The 11376-nt window shown below is 55.7% G+C and overlaps 1 protein-coding gene across 1 annotated transcript; it reads left to right on the top strand.

Annotated features, from left to right (window-relative positions):
* Positions 1 to 3034: 3034 nt before the first annotated feature.
* LOC127595109 (spliceosome RNA helicase DDX39B-like) lies at positions 3035 to 4367 on the top strand. Its single transcript, XM_052056803.1, is given in 2 exon segments — positions 3035 to 3742; positions 3744 to 4367. Coding segments are annotated over 2 exon segments (1332 nt in total).
* Positions 4368 to 11376: the final 7009 nt, after the last annotated feature.

Genomic DNA, 11376 nt, shown 5'->3' with positions numbered 1-11376 from the left:
CTGTCATCTATTAATGTCTCGCGACAAAAAGTCCTTCCTGCCCCAGCTCGCCCGCGTTGTCCCGCCCGAGGACCTGCGTGCCATCGAGGACATTGCTGACCGACGAATGGAACGGCTCCCCAGCATTCGCAAGGCAAAGGCTTCAGAGTTTGTTCAGGAGGTCGAGCGTGAGCTGCGCAGGGACTCGACGGCCAAGCCGCCTGTTGCCCGTGCGAGGCCGAATCGCTCTGCGGGACACGCAGGCCAGCAGCTGATCTTCCGAAAGATCGACGAGATGCTGGCCAAGAAGTCACTGGACGATCGGGGGGTGCGGGTCTTCCTCGAGGACAAGAAGTCGCTGGAGAGGCTGAAGAAGGCCTTCCATAAGAAGGGGGAGCCGCAACCGCCGGTGGAGTGCGAGATCAGCAGGGAACGGCTGCCGCTGCGGCGGGACAACAGCTGCTGGGAGCGGGTGCGGCTGCTGGAGGGGCAGTTCCAGGTGCGGGAGACGGAGCTGGGGGCGGAGATCGGGCGGGTGAACGCGCTGCTGAGCCTGAACGGGGAGGCGATCAACGAACTGGTGCAGCACAAGCTCTACCTGCAGGGGCTGCTGGCTGACAGTAATAATTTGTTGAAATGAGCAAGCTGCTCAAGATGATGAACAAGGAAAAGAACGGCGACCGCAAGAAGGAGGCCAAGAAGGAGCCCCTCCCAAGGCCCCGCCCGTCGAGGAGGACGAGCCCGAGCAGATCCGCCTCGTCGAGATCGAGGAGGACACCAAGGCCAAGCACAAGGAGGCCAAGATCAAGCTCAACTCCTAGGAAACCGTGCTCAAGGACGACGGCGAGTTCATCGACTCCACCCGCCTCCAGAAGAAGGAGGTCAAGAAGGTACGCACCACCTGGGAAATTACCGACGAGGTGGTCATCGACAAGAAGTTCAACTTCGAGGCCGAGAAGGAGTTCTTCCAGCCCATCGGCCAGGAGCATCTCATTCCCAAGGCCCCGAAGACCGACGGCGCCATCGAGCCCGGCATGTTCAAGCGTAAGGAGAAGGAAAAGGATCCTGAGCCCCTGCCTCTCACCAAGCAGCAGCTCAAGGAGCTTTAGCTCGACAAGCAGACACCTCCCAGCTCCAGCACTCCTGCGCCTCCACCGCTGTTTTCCCGGGGGACAGGCGCGGGAAGCACTGCAGGGGGCCTGCAGTTTGGATAGGGTGCTGTGTTCAAGCGTTCAGGGGGCAGCAAGAACCCAGGTCTGAAGGGGTGGTCCTCGACTAGGTTGCGAGAAGGCAGAAAGAGAAAGAGGAGGCCATGTAGGCAAAGATCAACGACAAGGGACTGATCGGCGAGAAGAAGGGCGCAGTGGGGATGGGGATCACCCGCGGCTCGGCCAAGCCCGACAAGCCGAGATCGCGTTCGCAGAGTCAGGCCACTTCACGTTCAGCAGGCCGGGGCGGGAGGCAAAGGTCCAAAACCCGCAGAAAAGACAATCCAGCAGCTCAAGGAAGAGGAGCTGGAGAAGAAGGCCAGTGCCATAAACGCGCCGCTGCGGGTGGCCAAGGTCGAGTCCAAGTGATCCCCAGTTTCATCACAGGAACACGTTGACCCCGCGCTTGTCGAAGAATAGCTTCTGAGGCGCCCCCCTGCTCTTGGGGATCTGGTTGTTCGAGAAGTAGACGTTCTTGAGGGTGGAGTTCTAGGCCACCAGCTCCTCGAGGCTCTGGAAGCTGTCCTCGGTGAGGCGGTTCGAGGTGAGGTTTAGTGTGTGCAGGTGGGTGTTGTGCCGCAGCCGCCCGCAGATCACTCTGAACCCTCGGTCCGTGATCTAGTTCTTCACGAGCTTCAGGGTCCCTATCTTCTTGTGACCCTTTTCAATCACCTCAAAGACCTCTTTCAAGTCCTCGTCCCGGATTCCCAGCCCGATCAGCTCCAGGATGTTGCCCTCCGCCTTTCCCACGACCTTCTCTATCTTCTCGAGCCTGCCTCTAGCGAGGTAGGCCGGGCCCTTGTCCCTAACCTTCTCCTCTTTCCTGCACCCCTACTGCCTGGAAGAGCGGATCCGACTGCACCGCGAGTTGCTCGAGTCGGTCTCCCACTGCTCGAGCAGGCCCGCTCCTTGGTGACAGGCATCTAAAAGCGGATGGGGTGGATGACAGAGAAGTTGTGGACCCTGATCTTCCCCCGAGCATGGTCAGTGAACTCTTTCACCTGGAGGATCAGCCTGTCCTCCAGCCGCTCCAGGTCTTCCTTGCTGCGGTGGGGCTGGCTGAAGGCGTCCGACGATTTTTCCAGCAGCTGATAGAACAAGTCGTTCAGTTCGCCGACCATCCTTTTTTTGGTCTGCATGAACTATTCGAGGTCGATACGCACCCGCTCTTCTAGCTCGTCGATCAGACTGCGCTGTTGCCCCGTGATCAGGCTCAGCACTCGCTCCCTAACTTTTCGCTCTAGCCCCGGGATTTCAGCCCCGCTTTTAGCCTTAGAGGGGACTTCCTCTGCCTCTCGCATTATCGCAAGCAGAGACACGTTCGTTGGAAAGTCCTCGATGCCCCTGACTGCCCTGAAGGCCTTTCTGTCGACTTGACAGACGAAGACTCCATCGTTGGTGGCGAGCTGATAGCTGATGCACCGCTGGCAGAAGGAGTGCCCACACTCCGGAGAGATGCGGGGCACCCGGTCAGCCAGGTCGAGCTTCAGACTGCACTACTTGCACTTGAATTCCATGTACCGAACAATACCAACTGGCCACCAACTTTATATAATGAGGCTGGGCGTGTTACTGCGGCGAGCCTTCTGCCGGAACCCCCTCAAGGACGAGTACCCCTTCAAACCCCTGATCGCCGACCACAGCTCCGAGACCGAGTTCGAGGAAGACCGTGCTGAAGCCTACGCGAACCTGCTGAACACGGGGCTGCAGGGCGGGGCGGTGGTGTACGGGCTGTACCTGCTGTTCAAGGAGTTCGAGGAGGAACTGCGAGCGCGGATCTTTTAGGACCAGGTGGCGCTGTTGCCCAAGGAAGAATGATTTGGCGGCATAAGATATATTGGTTGTTGATGAAGAAGGACGAGGACCCGGCCTACTACTCCAACGACGAGGACGAAAAGCCCAAGCCGGCCGGCAGGGAGAAGCCTGCCTACGCCAGCGCCAGCCTCACCGGCTGGAAGGACCTCATGCTCAAGCCCTAACTCATGAAGGCCATCGAAAAGGCGGGCTTTGAGCACCCCTCCGAGGTCCAGCAGGAGTGCATCCCCTACGCCGTGGAGGGGGCGGACATCATCTGCCAGGCCAAGAGCGGGATGGGCAAGACGGCGGTGTTCGCGCTGTCGATCCTGAACCAGATGGCGGGCAAGGAGGAGGAGGACAAGCCGGCCAAGGAGTGCTCGTGCATTGTGGTCAGCCACACCCGGGAGCTGGCCTACCAGATCCTGAAGGACTTCAGGCGGTTCGGGCAGTTCATCAGCAAGGTGAACTACGTGGTGGTCTACGGAGGCGTGCCCATCGAGGAGGACATCGCCACCTTCGAGAAGTTGAAGCCCCAGGTGGTGGTGGGGACGCCGGGCCGGCTGACGGCCCTGGCGGAGAAGAAGAAGCTGCGGCTGGAGAACGTGAAGTTCTTCGTGGTGGACGAGTGCGACAAGGTGCTGAGCAACCAGAAGATGCGGCTGGACGTGCAGTCGGTGTTCCTGAAGACGCCGAAGCAGAAGCAGGTGATGATGTTCTCGGCCACCCTCAACGAGGAGATCAAGAAAGGTGCGGGGCTGACCAGACTGCCGACTGTTCCTGAACGAGCCGATGGAGATCTTCATCGACGAGAGCAAGCTGATCCTGCACGGACTGCTGCAGTACTACGTCTACCTGGAAGAAGTGCGACGTGACCAGCGCAAGAAGTTCGACAAACTGATCCACATGCTGGACCACCTGACCTTCAATCAGGTGGTGGTGTTCGTGAACAAGGTGGAACGCGCCATCATGCTCACCGAGCTGCTCAAGAAGCGCAGCTTCAACCCCATCTGCATCCACCGCAAGCTGGAGCAGGAGCAGCGCATCAAGAACTACGACCGCTTCAAGAGCGGCGAGTCCCGGCTTCTTGTCGCAACCGACGTCTTCGGACGCGGTATGGACATTGAACGCGTCGACTTTGTCGTCAACTTTGGTATCTGGCCCTGACCCGACTTCCCCTAAGACCGCGACACGTACCTGCACCGAGTGGGGCGGGCCGGACGCTTCGGCACCAAAGGCCTGGCCATCAACTTCGTGAGGTCCAACGACGACGAGCCCGCAGCCACCGAGGAGAAGCGCATGACCGACAAGGAGGTGCTCGAAACCATCCAGGAGGGCTTCAAGATCAAGATCTCGCCCATGCCCGCAGCCCTGCTCGAAAAATGATCCCCCAATCGATAAATTGTACCCTCCCATTAATGGTAAAGATCCCCCCAAGGCGGACCAAGACCCTCCGCAGGCTCGTCCTCCCCCTCGCCGTCCTCCAGACCACCCTCCAGGGTCGCAAGCTCCAGCCCGCCCTCTCCGCCCCGGCCCCCCCGCCCCGGCTGAGGTCTTGCCCCCTGGGCCTGCTCAACTGCCTGGAGGTCGAGCCCCTCCCGGTGGCCCTGCCAGAGTCTCTGGACTAGAAGGTAATCAAGTGCTGCTGCATTAAGACCAAATGCCTCAAACTATATTGCGAGTGCTTTTCGAACGAGCAGTTCTGCGGCCCCCACTGCAAGTGCTCCGAGTGCCTGAACAACAAGCCGCACCAGGCCGAGCGCCTCGAGGCCTACGAGGAGGTGCTCAGCCGCAATCCCGAAGCCTTCACCGTGAAGGAGGATTAAGTCCGGGCGAAGGGACGGGGCTGCAACTGCAAGCGATCGGATGCAACAAGAAGTACTGCGAGTGTCTAAAGGCGAAGGTGAAGTGCTCGAGCAGCTGCAACTGCAGTGGGTGCAAGAATCGAGAGGTACCCAAGATGGAGCTGCTGGAGGAGGAGCCCCCCATCAACGCCTAGACACTGGGCCAGTACTTCCGCAATTGATGTCAATCATTCTTCCCGTTGGATCGGCAGCTGTAGCTCCAGAATATTTTTGTCCGCCACCCACTTCGCTTTCGCCGCCTTTTCCTTCACCCGGTACTCGAAGTGGTGGTGCAGGTAGTGCATCGGGGTCTGCAGCACCAGGCTCTCTCCGGTCAGGTCCAGCTGGATCTGCTTGTGCTCCACGCCTGGCAGCTCCACCCTCATCAGCAGCTCCTGGCAGCGCGTCGAACTGGGGTCCATCTCGCTAAGGCCCAGGTACACGTCCTCCGTGCCCACCAACTGGCGGTGTTTCACTTCAAACTCTGGACGCGGGCGAGGATCATTCTTCGACACTGGGAGAACGGGAACTTCCTCAGGATCCCAGATCGCATTCTTCTTCTTCTGGGGCTTGGCAACTGCCTCTTCCTTGACTTCTGCCGAGGGGTCGTATTTAGTGCCCTTTTTGGCCTCGATCTTGGCATAAGGCTTGGCGATGTCTTTTTTGGAGCCGTCTGACCCAATGTCGGCAGGGCTGAGCATCGAGCCTTGATAGTACTTCTGCTCGGTCTCCTCCTCCTCGTCTCCGCACACAAGGTCCTTGAGGGCCATCAGCTCCTGGTGCCCGAACATGTAAATCAATGTTGTTGGTGAAAATTGGTTTCCAGGCTTCAAAAAAGATGAAGATCATTCCGCGGGCGAAGCTAGTCAGGCAGCCAGAGCCCCTTTACACTCCTCCCCCGCAGCAGGATACCTTCGATCCTAACTTCAGCTTTTCAAGGAACTCCACCATCCAAACACCCTGTACCTCGCCGAGTCCAGAGCGATGGAGCGGCCCTTCACAGGCAACCACTGGAACCGGATAGAAGTTGGGTACTACCACTGCGCAATTTGCCACACCCGACTCTTTTCCTTCAACCATAAATTCAAGAGCAACTCTGGCATGGCCTCTTTCTGGTCACACTGTGGGGAGGCAGTCAAGCTGGGCGACCCTACCGGAGTCAGACTCAGCGACGAATCTCTGTCCAGGCGAAGGGAGCAGAAGCCACTTAACTCGGTGAGTTGTGCGGGATGCGGGGCACACCACGGGGTGGTGTTTCTTGACGGCCCTCCTCCTACCCACCTACGCTACTCGATCAACTCTGCAGGACTCTTATTCGTGGCGCAGTAAGACTTTGGAGACCCTACAATAAAGAAGCGTCAGCTGCGGGAGGAGCGCAAGCCCAAGATCCTTCCGGTGGCAGACTTCAATGACATTCCTGAACTCTGAGGTCATTTCTCGACTATTGTCACGCTGCTGGGCGGGAACTGCAGCTCTCTCCGTTCGGAGGTGTCCACCCGGGCGATGATCAGCTGCTTTCTGGTGGCGCACTGCACCTCAACCGTGACGTCCCCCTTTCCCCGGTAGGGCTTTAGCAGTATGAACCCCTCCCTCTTGAAATCCTCCTCGTCGATCTTGACCTCGATGCGGGCCGAGCTGTGTTCTGCCACGCTGACCAGGATGTAGGCCAGTCCGCATTCTTCATAGAGGATCCGCGTCTGCACCCAGTTCTGGCCCAGTTTGACCCGGCATTCCGAATTCAGTTCAGCGTGGGGAAAGCAGGGTCAGTCGCAGCATCTCCTTCAGGGGGCGCTCACTGTGCGAGAACGAAATCAGGCTCTTTGAGTTGGCAGAGAGGTAAGTCCTAAGGGAGGACTGACCCTTGTTGTCGTAGTAGGCCTTCAGGTAGACAACGTACTTGCCATGCATGCGATAGAGGCGCAGCGTATCTTCCTGGAGATGCTCGAAAGACTTTCCGGCCACATACTTGTAATTGCCGTTGTCTTCTGTTGCGACAAGAAAAGTGAATCTGACCGGGACAGAGCTTTCCTCAAATCCCGCAGTGAGGTACACTTCAGACTCCTCCTTCACCTCAAAGGAAACATATTGCGCATGCTTCCGGGGAAGGTCCAGACTGATGCTATTCTGGTGATAATCCGGGTACAGGTGGCTGATATCCACCATTTCAAAGTAGGTCTGGAAGTCTTAGAAGGTCATCAAGAAGCTGCCAGGCGGCTGCTGCCGGAGCTAGGTCAAAGTCCGGGCCCGCGGGTGGCTGAGGTCAGACCAGAACCGCGTGTCCCCAGCGCTGCAGCGGCCCTCCCACCTGTTTTTTTCTCTTGCTGACTTGAGCCTAACTAGCTTTTTTCCAGCCTCCCCGTACACACTCTACGCCCCCTCGAACACATTCATGAAGGTGTAGGTCTGCCCCGGCTCCAGGCCGTGTCTAAATTCTCCAGTTTGTTCTGCCGAGCAGCAGGCCGGAAAATTGTTCGCTTCGGCTTCAAGCAAGGCCTTCCAAAGTCCTTGTTTAGCCGATTAGTTTTCCCTGTCGACCATGTGAAGAAACGTTGGTGACATTGATACTGCCTTAAGCACCTTGTTCGGAAGCCCTCGACAATGGCCATGTAAGACGAATTGAGCTTAGCCCAGGCTTTTTCGAGCAGGACGGGCCAGAATTCCCCGGTGGGACTGATCATGGCAAAGTAGGCCTATCCGCTGGCGTTGACAGGGAAATAGTCATCAACCAGGACTTCTTGGACGACCCCGTTGAAAAACAGTCGAACTGCATAGATTCCTTTGATCGAATATTCCCTTGATGGGAATATTGCCTCGATAGTGACCGGATGGTTGGTCATGGCCGCCATGGCGGGCACGAGGTAGCAGTACCCCCGCTGACACTTCACGGCCGGGTCGGGGTTAAATGGCAAATCGAAAACGCGTGGGTGACTGATTAGGGAACCGATCCTCTGCCATTTGACTTAGCCACTGTTCTCGAGGGGCTCGCCCAGGCATTTGTGGGTAGGAAAAGACTCGTCGGTCCAGGGGCCCGGCCTTGAGGTTCTTAGCAATTCATCATGATCTGACCTGAGCAATTTCTTGACCGAACCTTGATGAAGGCTTGCCTATGATAAGGCCAAGGACTCACCCACGATGATGTTTGTGCCCTTGATGGTGATCGAAATGAAGGCCACTTCTTTTGCAGCAGAACAATCTCCCATGATTAATATATAAACACATTTTCGGTTCATGACTAGTTAGGTACATCTGTGCCTCCCATGACTTACATCAATTTAGTATCAAATCAAAAAGTCTGGTCAGCACTACTCGTACTCTTCGTACTCTTTAGTTCTGACGTTCTCTGCAGTGATATAGGTTATTCCCAGATCCGGCTAGGACCAAGGCTCAGCTTCTGGTTATTGCTATCCATATTAATGTATCATATCTAATTTTCCGGTACTGTATACTGTTAATGATATGTCAGATATTTCAGAGCTTGCCCCTCTTGCCTGCGTCAGCAGCTGCAAGAACTTGTCATCCCCCCACCGCTCGAGCAGCACTTTGAGCTCCTGCTCGATTGTGGCCTCTACATTGAATGATACACTCTTCTTATTTATGCGCAGAGTATCTTGGTCCATCTGGCTGAAGCGCGCCGCACACTCCCTCGCGTTTTCCAATCCCTCTTGCTGGTCTTTGACCACCTTCAAAAAATGGAGGCTTTCCAATTCGCCTGATGAGATTCTCCTGCCTTCTAACAGAATTTGCTTGGCGATGCTCATGCCGAACAGCTGGGGAAACAAAACTGATGAGGCAAATTCAGGCGACTGCAGGATTTTAACAAAAGGAGCTTAGAAGGTGGCCTCAGGAGTGGCCCAAACCCGATCAAAAAAGGGCAGCATCGTAAAGGCGAACCCCACCGTCAGTCCGTGGCAAACTCCCAGCAGGGGCTTGTCGAACCGGGTAATGCTGTGGATCAGGTTGATCAACAATCTTTTATTTACTTTTAGTGCCTCAAGGATTTCCTCCTTTGATTCCGGCATGTGCTTGAAATTGGCAAGGTCGTTGCCAGTGCAGAAGCATCTCCCTTAGCCGTAGATGATGACGCTGCTGACCTCAGGGCGGCGCCGAGCCTCTTCCAGGAACTGAGTCAGCAGGTGGTACATTCCTGGCGTGAACGAGTTCAGCCTCTTTGGACGATTGAGCTTGATCTCATAGCAGTTGCCCTTGAGCTCAGGAAGGATGAAATTCTAGGCCTCAAGGATACTGCGGTTGATGACGTCCTAGAACTTTGACATTATAATGATTCAGCTGCCGGCCTTGAGCATCTCGATCAGCCTGAGCGTGCTCTGCAAGTCGTTGTCGGTCTCGTTCTCAGACTCCTCGACCCGTGCCACTTCCAACTACTCCCCAAAATCTCGTGAACTAGGTGGCTGATCAACAACTTTGTCCCTGAAGTTTTCCCAGACCGTATGGTGCCTGCCTTTCTCCTTTTCGAGCAAGGGTTGGATGCGCTCGTGCTGCATCAAATTTTCGATCTAGCTTTAGTTGTCCCTCATCCGTTAGTCTAACGACACGATTTTGAGGGTGAGACGATCTAGCTGATTGACAAGCTTCTAAAGCCCGGGTGACATGGCTTCCGAAAGGGGGTGGTAGTCCTCGTGAGATGAGTCTCGGTCCGCGCGGTCTTTCTTCTCGCTCGATTCAGGAGAGGTGAGCATCTTGTTGGACCGCCAGAGGGGCTGAATGCAGCTGCCCTCTTCAGCCTCTTTATAGATGAAATTCTTTTCGTTCTGGCGAGTGGGAATTGAAAGACACTAGTCGAAGTTGGTTTTCCAAATCATGACAAGCGAGTCGATTCCCCCAGTGGCAAAAAAGTCCCCTGTCTTGTTGAACGCCAGCGACTTGATCGCCCCCTTGTGCCCGAAAAGAGTCCAGCCCTGCCGACCTGCTTTCAGATCCCAGATCTTAACCTTTCCTTACTCAGACACCGAGGCAAGGTGGCAGCCGAGAGGATGGAAGGCGATTCTGTTAATCGGCGCGTCGTGAGCATTGTAGTGTTGGATGAGCTTGCTCGATCTGGTATCCCAGATTTTGATCGTGCCGTCTGAGGACGCGGCAGCCACACTCGTACCGTCGGGCGAGAACTTACAGGAAAACAGGTTATCCTTGCTTTATGCGTAGGTATGGAGGACCTTCCCAATTTCAAGGTCCCACAGCTTGAGGGTGCGGTCATCCGAGCAGCTGAGGAGTATCCGTTGGTCTGGCGATATCTAGCACTCGCGGACCCAGTTCGTATGGCTAGTGAAAGATTTAACGAACTTCCCCTCCATGGTCCACATCTTCAGCGTCTTGTCGCAGCTGCAGCTCATCATGAATTCATCCGACTTGGCAATCGACAGCTTCAGGATTGGGCTCGAGTGCGCCTTTATCGTGAAGCACTTCCTTGCACCGAATTTTTCCAGAAGCGGATTTCTTTGTCTTCGCCTGCGGAAACTATGGTCTTTCCGTCATTGCTAAACGCAACATCGTGGACTTTGCCCTTATGTCCGATGAACTTGTACGGCCTGAGCTGGGGCTTAAAATTCCAGACGTGGACCACTGCATCTCCGCCAGCAGAGACTAATTGCTTCATCTCGGAGTCGAAGCAAACTGAGTTTATGCTCTTCTCGTGGCCGCGGAAGGACCTCACCAATCCTGGGTCCTGAGCCGTTGCAATTGTCCGCATTTCTTTATAATCCATATCGTTTATAATTCATTGTGAGGGGATCCTTTATTATGTAAGTGGAATCGAGTGAGTTACCAAAGCTATTCTTACATCATCATCAATTTTATTACCATTATCCTAAATTTTCTATGAATCACAAGGACCCACTCGACTCCGTTCTCAAGCATGACCAGAGTGGGCAAGCTGTCTGGACATCTGCTCAGGCTGATGAGGTAGCACTCTGCCAGCTCTGGGCTCTTCTCGAGATTGATGCTCACAAATTTGAGTTTGGGAGTGCTGAAGTGCTGGGTGAAAAAGTTCCAAGTCTCTTTGTTGTTGGCACAGGATTCGCCCAGTCGGTGTAGAACTACACTAGCACAATCTCCTTCCTGCCGAACTCTGGCCGCACTTCCTCCTGGTTGACCCGGCGTCCTCTGCCTCTCTCGACCACCCGCTCGAAGACTCCTGGTCGGCCCTCATCAGGAGACTGTCGGGCAGCTGCGTCACGAAGCAGAAGTGCAGCAGAGCGAGCACCACGAAAAGAACACTGGCTCGCAGCGAAAGAAACAGGAAGAGTCAAGTTGGCCCACTTGCCCAGCCTGTAGAACTCGTTCAGTTGCTGGGTGACAGTGCCGCTGCTGTATTGCTTGGCCAGCACCACCAGCACTTCCGAGATCAGGTTCTAGAGAAAGAGGTCGCCCAGCAAAGGCCAATCGAAGGGCACGCTACGCAGCCTGAGGGTGGTCTGCATGCCCAGCACCCGCAGCATGGAGTAGGCGATGGCCAGGCCTGCGCTGGTCGCGTGATACAGCATTTTTTGATTCCGCGAACAACTATGAGCAATCCGAGCTGTTTGCACTTCCGAAGG

Source organism: Hippocampus zosterae, unplaced genomic scaffold (assembly GCF_025434085.1).
Source record: "Hippocampus zosterae strain Florida unplaced genomic scaffold, ASM2543408v3 HiC_scaffold_402, whole genome shotgun sequence".
Lineage (NCBI taxonomy): Eukaryota > Metazoa > Chordata > Actinopteri > Syngnathiformes > Syngnathidae > Hippocampus > Hippocampus zosterae.
This window is presented reverse-complemented; position numbering and strand designations above follow the sequence as displayed.